Source organism: Trachemys scripta, chromosome 12, assembly GCF_013100865.1.
Source record: "Trachemys scripta elegans isolate TJP31775 chromosome 12, CAS_Tse_1.0, whole genome shotgun sequence".
In the NCBI taxonomy this organism is placed as follows: domain Eukaryota; kingdom Metazoa; phylum Chordata; order Testudines; family Emydidae; genus Trachemys; species Trachemys scripta.
The window spans coordinates 1,250,567-1,267,886 of NC_048309.1; the positions used below are offsets into that span (position 1 = coordinate 1,250,567).

General features: G+C 43.8%; 1 protein-coding gene across 1 annotated transcript in view; it reads left to right on the forward strand.

Annotated features, from left to right (window-relative positions):
* Positions 1-17,320, forward strand: part of CTNNBL1 (catenin beta like 1) — a 92,698-nt gene that overhangs the window by 47,518 nt on the left and 27,860 nt on the right. The window contains exon 11 of the mRNA XM_034787124.1: positions 5,688-5,869. Within this exon, the coding sequence (XP_034643015.1) occupies positions 5,688-5,869 (182 nt within the window). The remainder of the gene's footprint in view (positions 1-5,687; positions 5,870-17,320) is intronic.

Here is a 17,320-nt window from a genome sequence, read left to right on the forward strand (position 1 = left end):
GCAGATAAAGTGACCCAAGAGATTCCCATGGACGACAAAGGAATGAAAACAGGTCTGGGTTACTTATGTTGAGATTTAAGACAATATATCCACCAGCAAAGGAAACTTGCACCTTGTGTGAACTTGTTTTCTTACTTCCCTTGGGGACTGGACACAGCCTTCATCTACTCTCCCATTAAATAGCAAACCATAGTCAGTGTTGAGTGTCTTCAGTTAATGTATTTTTAAGTGACACATTCCACAAAAACTGGGCAAATGTTCTTATTAAAGCAGAGCTGAAATTGATTTTCAGCCTTTATATACTGGGCCTCTGTATGATACATCTTTATTCTGCTTAACTAAATGGATGCGAAAATGTTCCACAGGGTTAATATAGTGAAAGTTAAAAATAAAAGGCATAGCGAATCAGAGCAGAGTGATACAGGAAGGCTATTCCATATGGCAGGAACTGCAGAGAAAGTTCTTATGCTGACAATGGCAAGAGAGAAGATGGGTAGCTGATGAGAGGAGGGAGCAAACAAGAAATAGTCAATGCACATGTGGCAACTGTTTCAATAACGAGGGCAGTTTTGACCTGAGCCCTGAATTAATGGAGAGCTAGCAGCGGTATTCAAAGATAGCCTGCGGTGGGCATCGCCCTTTGTATGTGTGGGAAGATGGGTGGCAGCATTCTGCTCTTGAAGTCTGATCTGTGACTGGGGGTCATTGAGACGGGAGTTGCACCAGTGAGATCAGGAGGAGATAGAGGCTGGATGAGCACTTCAGCAGAGGGGCAGATGGCTGATATTGCAGAGGTGGGATAAACAGATTTGCCTAAAGCAATTACGGAAGAAGCAGGAGAATAGAGGATTGAGGGTGACCAAAACTGGGAGCAGTGGAGACAGAAGAGAGGTCTGAGACCAGGTGAGACCTAGAGGAGATAGAATTGCTTGAGGATGCACCTTGTGCCCAGGCATGGAGCCTTGTTTATGCTATGCTGCCTCTCACGAATGAGATAATTTATCAGCAAGATGGTGGCCACCACAGGAGGTTTAGAAATGTCACATTCAATTAAAGTCTTTCTTCCAGCACAGTTCAGGTTTCTGCAGGCCAGGAAGCACTTTATGCAGTGTGGAATCTCAGGCGCTGCCTTGAGCAAAGAAGGTTCAGTTTACTTAAAAAGGCAACAAAGGGAGAAAACCAGAATTGTGTTGTCAGCTTCCTTGAAAACATTGACACAAGGCTTATTACTTTTGCTGTAAAACCCTGTTAGGCCTTGGAAGAGAAGCGACCACCGTGTTCTCAAGGGACATATTGAGAGGGATCTCTGTTGTGTAGCAAGAATAAAGTGAATCTATCTTGGTTATTAACTGAAGGTGCAGGCATGCACACACAGACAAATGCAGCAAAGAGGGTGCACAGAGATTTCCATTGCTTGAACGACAGACATTTCTATTCGGAAGAAATTCACTGTGGCTTTGCTTAACCTGTGTAAAAGCCCCTTTGACTGTGCAGCGTAAACAAGGGTATGTGAGCAGTACAAGGCACAAAATCAGACAAATGCATCTGAGTGTGCACAGCTCCACAGAGCTTGTCTATAGTCCTTTCAAGGTGCATCTTTCATGATTCTTAACATTCTCATCTGTTTACTAGTCCTGGTGTTCCCAATGATCCCTTCAAAGCTCAGAATTAGTCTCCTTGCTGAATCTTTTTTTATTAACCATAGACATTTTACCCAGTGTTTGCCTCGCAGGGTCTGTCCATTAGTCCATCAAGCATGCTGTACTGCTTCTTAACCTCTGAGGATAGGACAAGAAGCAATGGGCTTAAATTGCAGCACGGGAGGTTTAGGTTGGACATTAGGAAAAACTTATTAACAGGGTGGTTAAACACTGGAATAAATTGCCTAGGGAGGTTGTGGAATCTCCATCATTGGAGATTTTTAAGAGCAGGTTAGACAAACACCTGTCAGGGATGGTCTAGATAATACTTAGTCCTGCCTTGAATGCAGGGGACTGGACTAGATGATCTCTTGGTCCCTTCTAGTTCTATGATTCTCAAAGTGACTAATATACAACATACTCACTGGATCCCCCTTGTCCACATGCTGCTTGTCCCCCTCAAAATATGCTAGTAGATTGGTGATGCATGATTTCCCTTTACAAAAACCATGATTATTTATTTCTCTTGATGTATATGGGGAAAATACAAATTTGAAGCATGAAAACCTTTTAGAAAGGAGAATGTGAAGCACATGCAGTGGCCCTGGTAGATGCATACAATTCCTTTGTCCCTAAGCAGTGTGCACAGGAGGTTGATTGTTACTCTGACGGTAAGTGCTGCTATTAAAAATAACACTACAGCTCGGGTGGGGGGTGGGGGGAAGAGTTACAATGTGTACTCTGACCTCTGCGTAATGTAATGGGAGAGATGCACGACGGGGATGCGATGGACTGGGATGGACTGAATGACTTTAGAAAACCTTGCTTATAAGAGACAGGATGATGTATAGAGACAGGGTTTATAATAATTGGCTTTACATTTATGCTAATGTGGGGTCGGAAAATCTTGGCAACTATCCTTTTAAAGAAATAGACTTTACAAAGGATACGTCTCTTATGTCGAACAGCAGCAAAGGAATAAACCACAGGGTGCTATGTGCAATAGGGAGACTCTGCATTATAGTGCGTTACAGTCCTTCTTTTAAACGGAGCTCGCTCTCTATTTGCTGGGCTGCACGTCTGCTTGTGTTTGAATTAGTGCTCAGCTAAAAGATACTTCAATAAACCCAGATGAGACTAAGATAAACTACTTGCCCTCCAGTAGAATAAATATTTCAAATAAAATCAACCCTAGACAGTCCAGTCAAACAGCTATTGATCTCTAAAAGCCTGAACTTAAATCCAATGAATATTCCAGAGATAGCTCTGTGCAACCTGCCTAAATGCTGATCAATAGGCAATTATTTCCCTCTGAAAATATTTCTTAGGCTATTCAGCCAAAAAAAGGACTTTATTTTTTAGCTTTTTGTTACTTTGACCCAGAGTGCGAGGGAGAGTTTGAAGTGGGAAGGGTGTGCAGGTAACGGATAGGGCAAGGAAAAGGTTGAACCCCCAGATCTCAATTTTTATATATATTTTTTAATGTAATGCATAACTCGCATGAGCAAGGCCAAGGTCTTAGCAGAATATAAAAAAAGGACATTTAATGTATATTGAAAACATCCACAGTTACACAAGGCAGGGTAACTCTTTTTCGATGGGCTATATACTTTCGTGAGGTGCATAGAATTTAAAATACTACTTCTGAGGTACCTGCCTACAATGTGAATTGCAAACATTACAATTACAAATTCCTATTAAAACCAAATGTCTGAAAATCCCTCTGCTTCCCTCCAAGACGTGATTTCAGGGGACTGAGTTTTCTCTGCTACATTTGACATCATCCTCAACAGGAAAAAATGTAGTGTGTTCATTGCAATTGATGTTGTTAACGGTTGTCATAGAAAGGCCAAACTGGGAACTTGACATATGTGGTAAAGACTCTTAATTCAGCGTTAGCCAAAAAAGTTGTTTTATGGAATGGTAACCATTATTGATTCCACTACCTTTGTTGTGTGGGAAACGTCTTTAAGTTTATTCTTTAATTATTTAAATGCTGACTTGGTCTGTGTGTGGTACCCCAAGAAACAGAAGTTTCTCCCAAGCTATGCTCCCTGCTCTGAACTGTTTACAGGATGATTAGCATGAACAGAACATACTAGATGCAGGCACTGAAACATGCCTTTAGTAATTTGTACCTTATTCCCTGATAACCAGAAACTTCTACACTTAAACTCTGTACCGTTCACTTTTTTTTTTTAAACATCGTCTTAATAAAATTTTTAAATCTCATCATAGCGAGAGTCAGATTCCCAGCTCAGGTGAGTGCGACGCTTGTTAAGAGTTTTCAAGCCTCCTTCATTGCTAGGAGAGAGGTCTGTTTATAGCCTTGTGGGGACATTTTAAGGTGCCTAGCATAACACTTTGAGGACTGGACTCTTATTAAATATTACTCTGCATAGAAAATATATTTTAACAGTGCTGTTATTTTTTGGGGTCAATTTGTGCAAGGCAGTTTATTTTTCAATCCCCTATAAGTGAAGTTGTGGTACAGCTGTCTCTCCCGGTATTCCTATGGTCCTCATCTCTAGCGTATCTGAGAGCTTCCCTATAGTTAATCAGTTTCTTTCTCTCTTTCTTCCCTGCCACCACGAAGCAGGTCGATAGTCTTTCCCGCCGACAGCAATTCTGGGCCCCGTGGCGGGACAGTCAGTGGGCCCCCATGCATGCACAAGCTGTGCCCGCGGTCCGCCTGATATTTGGGTGGTGCTGCACCTGCGCTGGCTGGTGCCCAGCAAGCTTCTGGCTGCGCTGCTGGGCGCGCTCTTCTGGCACGGCCAGGGCTTCTCCATGCCCACCCGGTAGGGTTGCCAACTGTCTAATCGTGCAAACCCAAAGACACTTGCCCTGTCCACTGCACCGCCCTTTCCCCGAGCCCCCACCCCTGCTCACTCCATTCCCCCTCCCTCTGTTGCTCGCTCTCCCTCACCCTCACTCACTTTCACCAGGCTGGGGCAGGGGGTCGGGGTGCGGGAGGGGGTGTGAGGTGCAGGCTCTGGGAAGGAGTTTGGGTGTGGGGGGGGGGGCGAGGGGTGCAGGCTCCGGGAGGGAGTTTGGATGCGGGAGAGGGTGTGGGGTGCGAGCTCTGGGAGGGAGTTTAGGTGTGGGTTCTGGGATGGGGCAGGGGGTATTGGGGTGCAGGAGGGAGTCCGGGGGTCGGCGCTTACCTCGGGCGGCTCCCGAAAGAGACTGACACATCCCTCTGGCAGCGGTTCTTAGGTGGCGAGCCCAGGGGGTCTCCACGCTCTCCCGCAGCTCCCATTGACTGAAGTTCCTGGCCAATGGGAGCTGCGGAGTCGGTGCTCGGGGCAGGGGCAGTGCATGAAGAAACCTCCTCCCCAGGGGCCGCAGGGCTGTCCTGCCGGTTCTGGGAGCGCTGCGGAGCGAGGGTGGGCAGGAAGCCTGCCTTAGTGCTGCTGTGCTGCTGGCAGCGGCCGGGGGCCCCTGGGCAACTGCCCCCTTTGCTCCCTCCATCGGCCACCTGCGAATGGGGCTGTGAAAACAAGCATACTGTTGTGGGAAAGCCTGCACAAAGAGGTGCCTTTTCCATTTGCCTCTGAATGTGGCAGGTTTAGTGGTGGTTTTGTTAACATCACCAGGAACCCTTCCTTGCTTTCATGATATGAACTCTTGTCCAGAAGGAACCCAACGGAGGTTACTCTACTCATGTCCTCTCAGCTGACCTCACACTAAATTTGAATCCTGGTTCTTATGGTGTAACAGTACTTGGTGCAGCACACAGAACACCGTGCTCTGTGTGTGGCCTCTTGCAAGACAGTCTGGAAGTAGACCGCTCTTGTTGTAGTGGAAGAGCATGAAGGCTGTTTTGCCCTCGTTGATTTGAAAGGGAGAGATCCAGGGAGCTAACACTTCTACTTATCACAAAACAAGACACTTAGAGGAATTTGTATATAGACTCTTCTCATTTGTTTTTGCCATGTTAATTTTGCCTTTTCACACAGCCTCTTCAAACTTCTATAAATGAATCTTTACTCCATAGCTCTATGCATCACTCCCATCCTGAACACGGGTATTTTCTTTTCACAGAGAAAAAAAGATCTCTCGCAGCAGTGCTCTGAAGGTACTGGACCATGCCATGATTGGACCCGAGGGCACAGACAACTGTCACAAGTTCGTTGACATCCTGGGTCTGAGGACTATTTTCCCACTCTTCATGAAGTCTCCAAAGAAGATGAAAAAAATTGGAACAACTGAAAAGGAACATGAAGGTAGGACTCAGCCAGAGTCTGTCCTGTTACAGGGCGAGGTGGAAGGGGAAAGTCAATTTCTGAAAAGCCCACTCGGGTTTATGAATAAAACACCAGCCCTTTCATTACTCCCCAGCAGCGTAAAATGCACGACAGCCTGTGCAGTCACCTTGGTGCAGTGTTCGCTGTTCACACAGCTGCTTTGCTTATTTCAGTGCCCGCAGCTCATAGTGGTTCCGTTTCCTGTGTGGCTGTTAATAAGTTATTGTAGATGTGTACATGTGTCTGCTGTTTGAAGATCTGTCTCTTTGATGCAAAACTCTTTTGAAAAGAGTAATGAGGCAACTACAAATGTCACCTCAAAAGCAGTGTTTTCAGGGCTCGGGGCATTGAAGTGTGACTCAATGAACATCAGGCATTGCAGAAATAAACTAGTAACAGCTAAAGTTCCTCTCTTTGTTTCCTTTTTCCTCTGGGAGACCTTGCTTTACAGAATGCTTCAGTGGAGTACGCCGGGACCCTGTAACCTGAGCTGGGTCTGGTCTAATCTCCTCCTGCTGCTGTCAGTTGTCATTTTTTTCTGTATACAGTATATATAGTTGAAATGCATCTTGGGGGAGAACTGTAAATACTGACAGTGATGCTTGGGCTTTGCACCAGAGATTTCCTAGCTGAACTTTCCGGGGGGGCAATTCAAACGGTTGGCAAAAACAGTGAGGAGTATGAGTGGATCTTAAATACGTAACTCTTATTTCGAGTGATCCATCCCCAGCTTCCGGCGGTTGACAATTTAGGCACCTTGGCTAATAGCCATTGATGGACCTGTCCTCCATGAACTTACCTAATTCTTTTTTGAACCTGGTTATAATTTTGGCCTTCACAACATCCTATGCCAATGAGTTCCACAGGTTGACTGTGCATTATATGAAGAAGTAGTTGCTTTTGTTTGTTTTAAACCCGCTGCTGATTAATTTAGTTGTGTAACCCCTAGTTCTTGTATTACACAAAGGGGTAAATAAGCCTTCCCTATTTCTTTCTCCATATCATTTATGATTTTATAGGCCTCTAGCATATCTCCCCTTAGTCGTCTCCTTTTAATCTCTCCTCATAAGCAAGCTGTTCCATACCCCTAATCATTTTTATTGCCCTTCTCTGTACTTGTTCCATTTCTAATATATCATTTTTGAGATGGAGCAACTAAAACTGCATGCCATATTCAAGGTGTGGGCGTGCCATGGATTTATCTAGTGGCGTTATGATATTTTCTGTATTATCTATCCTTTTCCTAATGCTTCCTAACATTGTTGTCTTTTTTGTCTGGTGCAAACTGAGCGGATGTTTTCAGAGAGCTATCTGTGCTGACTCCAAGAACTGTTTCTTGAGTAGTAACAGTTAATTTAGACCCCATTATTTTGTATGTGTAGTTGGGATTATGTTTTCCAATATGTATTACTTTGCATTTATCAATATTGAATGTCATCTGCCATTTCGTTGCTCAGTCACCCAGTTTAGTGAGATCCCTTTGTAGCTCTTTGCAATCTGCTGTGGGCTTAACTATTCTGAGTTATTCTGTGTCATCTGCAAATTTTGTTACCTCACTGTTTACCCCTTTTCCAGATCACTTAGGAATATGTTGAACAGCCCTGATCCCAGTACAGATCTTTGGAAGACCCTGCTCTTTTCCTCTCACCACATGAACACTGACCATTTATTCCTACCCTTTGTTCCTGTTTTTAACCAGCTACTGGTCCATGAGAGGACCTTCCCTCTTATCCCATGACTGCTTACTTTGCTTAAGAGCCTTTGGTGAGGGACCTTGTCAAAGGCTTTCTGAATGTCCAAGTGCACTATATCCACTGGGTCATCCTTGTCCATGTGTTTGTTGACCCCCTCAAAGAATTTTAATAGATTGGTGAGGCATGATTTCACCTTTACGGAAGCCATGTTGACTCTTCCCTTACAGATTGTGTTTAATTATATGTCTGCTCTTTACTGTAGTTTCAACCAATTTGCCTGGTACTGAAGTTAGGCTTACTGCCCTGTAATTGCTTCTGGAGCCTTTTTTAAAAATTGGTGTTACATTATCTACCCTCCAATCATCTGGTAGAGAGGCTTGCTTAAGTGATAGGTTACATACCATAGTTAATAGTTCTGCAGTATCATATTTGATTTCCTTCAGAACTCTTGAGTGAATACCCTCTGGCATTTATTACTGTTTAATTTGTCAATTTGTTCCAAAACCACCTCTACTGACACTTCAGTCTTGGACAGTTCCTCAGATTTGTCACCTAAAAAGAATCACTCGGTGGGGGGGAGGTGTCTCTCCCACAACCTCTGCAGTGAAGACCAATGCAAAGAATTCATTTAGCGTCTCCACAATGGGCTTGTTTTCCTGTGCTCCTTCAGCCCTTCGATTAGCCAGTGGCCCCACTGGTTGTTTGGCAGGTTTCCTGATGTATTTACAAATTTTTTGCTGTTGGTTTTTGTATCTTTATCTAATTGCTCTTCACATTCTTTCAATTTGATTTGGAGAATACCATGACACCTCCAAGACTGTGTTACATTACCTCCTACTGGTTCAGACCCCGTACTGAACTAACACCAGCCATCTGTAGTCAGGGTAGAGTATTTACTATGGTCAGAATAGCAATGCTGCAAAGCAGCCGGGTAGGGGGAGTTTGTGTTTGAGAGGGAGTCTGGATGGCAGGGAAGAAAAGCGACAGATTCAATGAGCAGCTGTTTTCCTCCTGAAAAATGTGTCAGTAGTGAGCTGGTAACAGTACATTTGCTTTAGAGCACCAACATTAGAAATTTGATAACATTATATGAATGAAGGCAATGGCTTGGCAAGACAGCTCCTGGAAGGCATGTTTGGGCTGTAATCGCTGTTGAGATGAGCTCTGCATCTTGAATACAACAGGACTGGGAGGAGGGAGATGAGAAAACAAAACAAGAAATGCAGGCCTGGTGTGGCTGCTTGTCTCTGATGTGGGGAGGATGCATACTTGCCCTCCAGGGCTAGTTATGATTTATACCAAGGTTGGCTAATTCAGGTTCCATTCACTATGTATAGATGTGTTCCTTGTTTTCCTAAATGATGGTGAGGAAGAGATGCTCTTTTACACTGTTACTTGGATTTGCATAATAAAACTGGAGCGAGGGATCTGGTGAGACACTCCGATGATAGATTTGAGGCTGTTTTGGAATCTTATTCCCAGGGGGAAATAACGATTGCCTCATTCCCTTTATGGAGGAGCCTTAATCACTATGCCAAGCTGTGCGATTTGGAGCAGGAGACCTGGGTCTGCTGGCTGTGCCACTGATTTGATTTGTGGGTTTGGAAAAGTCACTTAACCTTTGTCTCAGTTTCGTCCTTGTCAGTCTGTGGACAATGCCTGTCTACCTACCTCATGGGTGTGTTGTGAGGATTAGCCAGTGTATTGCAAACCCTACAAAAGGGCTAGGTTATTAATTATTATTTATATTGTAAAGTAAAGCAGAGTTCTGTCTTCTGGGGGAAGGGGAGTGGCACGTACTGGGCTCCTTGTTCACATAATTCTAGATCATTATTGGTCAGTGGAAATGAGGGACGGAGAGAGATGAGTCCAGAGATAATTTTTATAGAGAATTTTTTTTTAAATCCTATTTCCATAAGTCCAATTTTCTATGTTTTGCATCATTGGGCAGGTGAGTTATTGGGTTTATAGCCATTTAAGTTAATTGGGATGTTTAACGGGGTTCCCCTGGAGTCTGTCAGGGCCATTGTCCTGATGTGTACGTGTGCCTGGGCCTTGCCAAATGTTTCGCCAGCAGTGATACAACCCAATAGCGGTTCTGTGCTTTGGGGAAGTACGGCTTGAGGATAGCCACTGTGAGCCACTGACAGAACGGGAATACTGAAATATCTTCCTGGTGTCCATGCTGTGGGGGCATCCCCAGGGTGCAGCCTGGGACTGTGGGACCGCTGTGCCCCCTGAACTGTCTCCGGCCTGGGCTGTCCCTCACAATGCCCTGTTAGTGACCGGCAGCAACCCGTCCAGGTGCTGTGATCACTCAGCACAACAGCATGTGGAGCCCCACACCCAGCTCTATTGCATGAATGCTCCCAGAGCCACTCATGGATCACACTGAGACAGGTACCCGAGCCAAATCCCCCCAGCATTGTACCCCAGGAATATACCATCTTGCACTGCTCAAACTGGGCAGTGCAAATTTATTCATCGGTTCCCCACTTCATCAATGGAGAGTGGACAGACACCAGCCTTTGCAAACCTGAGCAGATTTGCCCCACACTTCAGACAAACTCACTGGTAAATATAAACAATTAAACAAATTTATTGACTATAAAAGGTAGGTTTTAAGTGCTATTAAGTGATAGGCAAAAAGTCAGAGTGGTTACCACAATAAAATAAAATATAAGCACACAGTCTGAACTCTCAACATTATTAGACTGGGCAGCAACTAGATGAAGCAGTTTTTCTCACCCCACTGGATATTGCAGTCCTTAATCTTCAGGTTCATTCTTTAAACCTGGGCCAATCTCCTGTGTTGGAGTCTTGTCATCTTCTCAGTGTCCTGGTTGCTTGCAGCAGAGGTGGGGGCAGGAGAAGGGCCTATTCTTTATCCACGCTGTCTGTTTTATACCCTCAGTCCATGTGCTTGGGGAGCAAAAGTCCAGGCATGTCTGGGGGGAATTGCTGAGTCTCTCCCAGCAAGGTTGAGCAGTTCCCCGCCGCCAAAGTGCCCCGAAGACCCAGAGCAGAAGGACCCCTGCTGCCGAGAACGCAGCTTCAGAGGAGGAGTGCTGCCACCTAGAGCAGTAAAAACCCTGGCGCCGCTCCTGGGGTTACAGTACGCTCCCCCAAGGTATAGAATGTTACGCACGCACACTAGTCTTAGGGGAAAATGTGCTCGATCCTAGTGTCCTGATTGATTCTCAGTGCCTCACTGTGCTCTGTTATCCCAGAGCCATGCCGCCCCATTGTGTGCCCCCTGCTTGTCCAGAGATGAGTTGACAGTTATGGGGCATGCTCAGGGCACTGCAGTACATGTTTTTGTTAGTGGTATTCTCATAATCTTTGTGCCCACTTGGGAGTGGAGTGGCAGCATTTCAGAAGTATTGATTTCTGAGGGCTTTCTGCCTGCTGGCACATGCCAATCATGGAGTTTTTGTCAGGGGTGAACGTTTCTGCTGTGGGAGCTGATCAAACAGGAGAGTAGGAATAGGAGCTGCGCTTCCATTAGAAAAGAGCCAGGAGCTCATGGCAGAGCCCTGGCAGTGTAGTTGACGATAGAACGGAAAGGTGGGTTTGTAGATTTGTGCTAGTAGTAATTTGTGAGTCCCTGACGATGTGGGGGTGGAAGATGCACATTGTCAGGAACAGAGTTCCTGGGTTTTGGAGGAGGGCCCTTAGGGCAGCTGCAGGATCTGCTTCAACACTTATGAGGCTCAGTGCATGTTTCTCCACGGCATTTCTAAGCGCTGACCTTTTCCCTTCTGTCCAGGTAGTGAAAGCATTCCTCTCTTCCCATCCTGATTGTCATATAAGCTCACCCCCTCTACACACCCTGGGCCCCCATCCCAGACAGAACTGCTTTTTATACAAAGAGCTTCTTTGTAGCCTCCTATTGTGCCATATCACGCCGGTCCCTCTTTCCCCGATACCTCCAATCCTTTCCTCCCTTTCAAGGCCCTACGGTACTTTGTCCTTCCCTTCCAGACCATTCTGGTCACTTATCACATCCCTCTGCAAACAGTGACAGCCTAGGTACCTCATTTGTCTACCTCTCCCGCAATGTCTCTGGGCTTTATTCCAAGCTCTCCATGAGCTGGTCCAAAGGCCACTGTCCTCTCTCCCCTAAAACCCACTTCCTCTGTGATGTTCTCAAGAAATTAGCCAATTAAAAAAATTATTTAAGAGAGAAATTCCTTGCTCTGTCGTGTTGTGCACTGGCTTTTGCAGAGTCCTTTACCCTCCAACCCAGCCTTACTACATTTCTAACCCTTCATCCCCTCTGCATCTTGTCTCAAGCGGGTTTGGAAACTTCTTGGAGACGGGATTCTGTTGTATCTGTATTGCAAGGGATCTGAGGATCTAAAATAAACCCTCTGGTGAAACATGTTACACAGAGAATGTGTTTGCTGTCCATTTTGTTTTTCCTGAGCTTGGAAATGGTAAAAGGGATTTTTCTGCCTTGCTGTGGAAGCTTAGCCAATGAGCAGTGGGAGGAGTAAACAGTATTTAATTTAAAGAATGGCATTAAGCCATTTGTTAACAGGCACTTTGTTAAACAAGGATTAAAATGTGTGTTTGATGCTTTTCTTGCTGTTTGGAAACCTTGTTACTGAGTGGTTACTGAATCCACATCTTTTCTCAGACCCATCTATCCTCTGTCCCCTCAGCTTTCTCTCTCTCTCTCTCTCTCTTTCTCTCTCTGCCTGGAACAGTAGAAACCCCAGGTGCAGGGTTCTCCTTGATGATTCTCTGCTCTGTGGCCTGAGATGAATGGGACTCCCCAAGTGCTGAAGGTCCGAAAAGACAGTGGTAGTGAGTAAGAGCCCAAGCCATCTCCCCTCCCATGGCCACATGCCACCATGTAGCTTAACTTTCTCGCCACTGGACCCTTTCAGTCCTTGACTGAGATCAGCACCTGTGTAGGTGTACGTCACCTTCCCACTCGGCACATCTTCCTGGGGTCTTTTCTGCTCCCTCCCTGCCTTCCAGTTAGGTCGTCTTTTGCTTTGTTTTTATTTTGGTGACCACTTGCTCTGGCAGCGCCAACAGTGCCCCAGGCTCCCGCCTCCCAGGGACTCTGGGGGAACTTTAGTTCTGTAGTTCCTTAAAACTCTCCTTTTCTGTGGTGCCTACCGTGGCTAGGCCGCTAGTTTGCTGAGACCACTGCCCATCATACTGTTCAGTATCGTCTCTTTGTTCCCTTGTGCTATATCAACTGGTCATCTCTTATCTTGTGCTAAGATTGTCGGCTTTCTGGGGCAGGGACTGTCTTGGTTCTGTGTTTGTACAGCGCCTAGTGCAATGGGGTCCTGGTCCATGACTAGCGCTCCTCGGTGCTATGGTAACACAAATAATAATTGTGGCATTGGCATCTCAATGTCCTTGTCCTGATGCTTTGACACCCTGGCACGTTGCCTCAAGGCTTGGTCTCATGGTGCTCCAGAGTTCTCTGTTGTGGGCTTTGGAGCACAGAGTTAATGAACACGGCAAGCTTTGCCTATGATGTGTGAATGATACACAGACTATGGGCTCCTCATGAATTGTATCTATGGATATTTTGCCATGTTCATTGAAGGGTCACATTATGTAGTAAATAATTTTAAGATTATCTACCGAACACATCTATCCTTTTTTCAGTAACAGCTGGTCCAAAATTTGAGAACAAATAGACTAATCATTAAATGTTCCATTAAAATTACCCAGTTTCTTTCAATAGTAAAAACAGTAGAAGCAAGATTGTCTTGGCTCAATGAGTGGGGAAAAAAAGAATCCCTCTACTGTTTCAGCATGGTATGCTAGAGTCTGGGATATCCTTGCCATGGAGAAAGCTCACGCATCAGATTAGTGTAAAACAAACATGATAAGATGCACTTTTAGACATGTGGATGCCTTTTGTATATCCAAAAAAGGAAAATTCAGTAGTAGCAAAATATAAAGCTTTGCGGTGTTCCCTTTGAATACTGAAGGTCGTAAAAGCATTAGAAAGTGATTCCAACAGACAGGTACTAGTAGTCACTTTTCATGTTATTGTTCATAAACACTTCATCCCACCTGCCTGACACCTTGCCCCAAAAAGAGAGAGATTCTTTTCCAGCAGGCGACTGCACATGCAAACTTTCAGGTGGAAAGGAGCTTTTGACTTTGCCTGGAAACTAGAAAAGAGGTCAAAATCAAACATCATCATAATTCCTTAGCGTTAACTACTGTAGTTTCATAATCAAAATCTGTATTTTCATTAAAAATGAAGTTTGATGGCCTTCACGCTGTAAACAAACCCCCTAGAGAGCAATTGAGACTGTAGTTAGACAGTTCACACCTTGCAGTGCAATTGTTCACATCTTTCTTCAAACATCTTAACGTTAAAGCCTGATTAGCATTTAAATGATGACCCTGTTAAAATGGTTTACCACTGGACAATGTGCAAAACACATTCATCAGTAGCACTTGTCCAGTGACTGGCATTATGTTCCATTTGTCTGTAGTTAGGTGCTACCATTGCACCTGCACCTTTGACAGTGATTTGCATGGTGTCAAGTATCAGAGGGGAGCCGTGTTAGTCTGAATCTGTAAAAAGCAACAGAGGGTCCTGTGGCACCTTTGAGACTAACAGAAGTACTGGGAGCATAAGCTTTCGTGGGTAAGAACCTCACTTCTTCAGATGCAAGAAGTGAGGTTCTTACCCACGAAAGTTTATGCTCCCAGTACTTCTGTTAGTCTCAAAGGTGCCACAGGACCCTCTGTTGCCTTTGACAGTGAGAGGTTCCTGCTTCTCTACTTTCTTTACTTTGATGGGGACACTAGGAATGTGCTTTTCACATAGGAGTTCATGTGTAAAATAGCGTTGATCCTCATATCTACAAAAATCTTCTTTTGGATATGGAATTTTTACTACAGTATTTATTATTTTGTCAATGCAACTTGGCCAGTTTTCATTCATTACAGAAAATTGTATAGTCCAAATTTAAATGTTATAGGAACCATTTCATAGAATGTATTTATCTCTTTAAAAACTAGCATGAAGGTGCCAACTCTGGGGATTGGGATAACTACATTTTTGTCTCTAATTTTCTATAGTATTGATACCAATAAAAATGATATGGTGCCTTGTATTGTATTGTATTTGTCTTGTAAAGTGCCTCATTCATAGTTTGGGTTAGGTGTGGGTTTTATACATTATATAACAAGGGATAAAAGTAAAAAAAAGGTCTTAATGATGAGACCCCTTGTACTTCAGTCCTGTTGGATCACTTAAACTTCAAAGATTGACCCACATTGTGTAATTGACTATACTGGATTTACTCTTGTTCTAATTTCCAGTTTTCTGCCAGAGTAAATTCTGTTATGGGATATGCTTTCCTGATTTATACAGTGGATCTTAAAACTTAGGTTTCTGGGACATAATCGTATGTAACTTTGACTGTAACACACCAACAGTGTAATCCAATTGATCTTTGAGAGCTATTGCCTCATCCAACAGTCCTACCATGAATGTTGTGTTTTGGCGAAGGCCTGTGATTGCTTTAAAACTTACTCCTATGAACTATATTACATATGTGTGTGTCTTGGTACCAGAATAGTGTTGAGTTTAGACTTTTCTGAGGCAAAACTGTTAGTCTTCATGCAATGAATTTTTAAGTATTTTGTTATCTTTTTGATTATTTTGTTACATTTTATTATTATTTTGATATTTTGTTAATACTTTAAGTCTGGTGACATTACATTATCTAGAGTCTTGCTGTTTGCATTATCTTTGATACTTTTGCATACAAACAAAACTGCCTTTGATGAAAACAAATTTCTTCTGTCTTGCGAAGACTGGAGACAACAGTATATATAGTCGTCCTCAGGCTGAGCAGGAGAGACGCTGCGTATATTTGATCATAGTGAACACATAGAATTTTATTATTGCAAGAAAGCCACTGCAATCCTGTCTACTTCTGTGCTCGTGTGCTCTGATTTTTGTATCCAGATGAGTATTTGAGGTATGAGGGGAGATGGAACGCATCTGCCTACTCCCAAAGAAGTGGAAAATTTTTTATTCGAGACGCCCTCTCTACTCGCTATAGTGCCACAAAAAATAAAAATTTATTGGTTTGGTGCTTGTCTGCTTCTTTAACACACTACTTGTTATCTAAAAAGGAATGTTTTTGAGAGTTTGTCCTGTAGCAGATAAGGTCTTGATACTCTTGGACCTAGTTAACCAAGCCCTTCTAGATATTGTCTGAGATTACTGAGGACACAAGGAAGAGAAAGGGAGGAGAAATGGGCTCTACAGAAAAAGAAATTTAATTCCACTAGATACTTTGTGTTTGTTTTTTAGGATTAGCTACTTGCCATAATCCTCTTGATTAAGGATTACAATTCCTGTAGAAGTGTGAACCAGATGAGCCTCCCAGTAGATGACTGAATACCATGCACGATTTACAATACAATGTGGGTTGGTAATGGCCTTTCACAGGCTGTTAATCTATACAGCTAAATGCAAGTAATATGTGTAAGTACGACATTCCCTACAGCTAGCATCTGTAGACAGGGTTGCGGGGAACTGATTGATCAGAAGCAAACTGAATTTCAGATTAGGGTTTGATTGTTTTGTTAGAAAGATGGTTATGAATCATAAACCAAGGAGAGGAAGATGCTAAAGTGAGTCTTAAATTGTGAAGGAGGGTCAGAAATTCTGTTCCAGATAGTGGGTCATCGCAGGAGGACCGACTGCCCCACCACTGTAGACAGACCGGGAGGAAGATGCAGTGATGTCTGGTACCTGAAGAGTATAAGGGAGCTGAGGAATAAAATGGAATGTGGCAGAGTTCGGTAATTCTATGAAGAAGGTTGACAACCATCTGGATTTTTAAATGCGAGGTAGATGGGATAAAATGTTCTTTTCCTGGGTACGTGAGTGCAGAACATTCACATTTTAAAAAAGCAGCACTCCTAAATTTCAGAAAGCTGAATAAAATAGTCAGCGTATTCATCTGGCAAAAAAGCCAGGAGATTGATGGGGCACCTTTGCATCCCATAGGGATGAGAGGTCTGTCTGTCTGTCTGCTGATCTCCAAACGCGCTATTAGGCTGTTGCTTTTGGAACAATCTATTGGTTTAAAATTCCTGAACACGCTCAGTGGGTTAAAATGGAGGAAACACAAATTCAGGTATGAGAGGCAAGGGCCTCCTCTCTCTGGATCATCAGGTAGCCTGTAGGGAAGCAAATCTTTAGACCCACATGTTGGCTAGTGTGCCCAGCCTGAGAGAAAACAATCTTTCCCTTGCACACCAAGAGATTGTAATGAACTGGGAGGATGTTCATACTAAGTCATCCAAATTTAACTGCCTTCACTTTCCCCAAATGTCAGTTTTATTTAAGAATAATTTATTTTCTAACCTTGGAAGAAGTTCTCCCGCTTTCCTATTTACCAAGTATCTGCAGTTTGTGTATTTTGCCAGTCTGCCCCATAATAAAAAGAAGCGAATTAGAGTGACACAGCTTTTCAGTTTTCCTTTAGAGGAATAGCTCTGTTACTAAAAATGCTCTCTTGATCCATGGTAACATGCACTGAAATGTAGCAACACCCTTTAAAATGAGTATCTGCTATGTGACTAAATTCCCAAGGCATGAAAAGGGTAAAATAGAATAGAAAACTGACTTGATAGAGATTAGTTCTTCTAACTGAACATCATCTGTGAGCCAGCAGAAAATATTTTTCACACAGTGGTCTGCCAAAACGAATGCCTACTA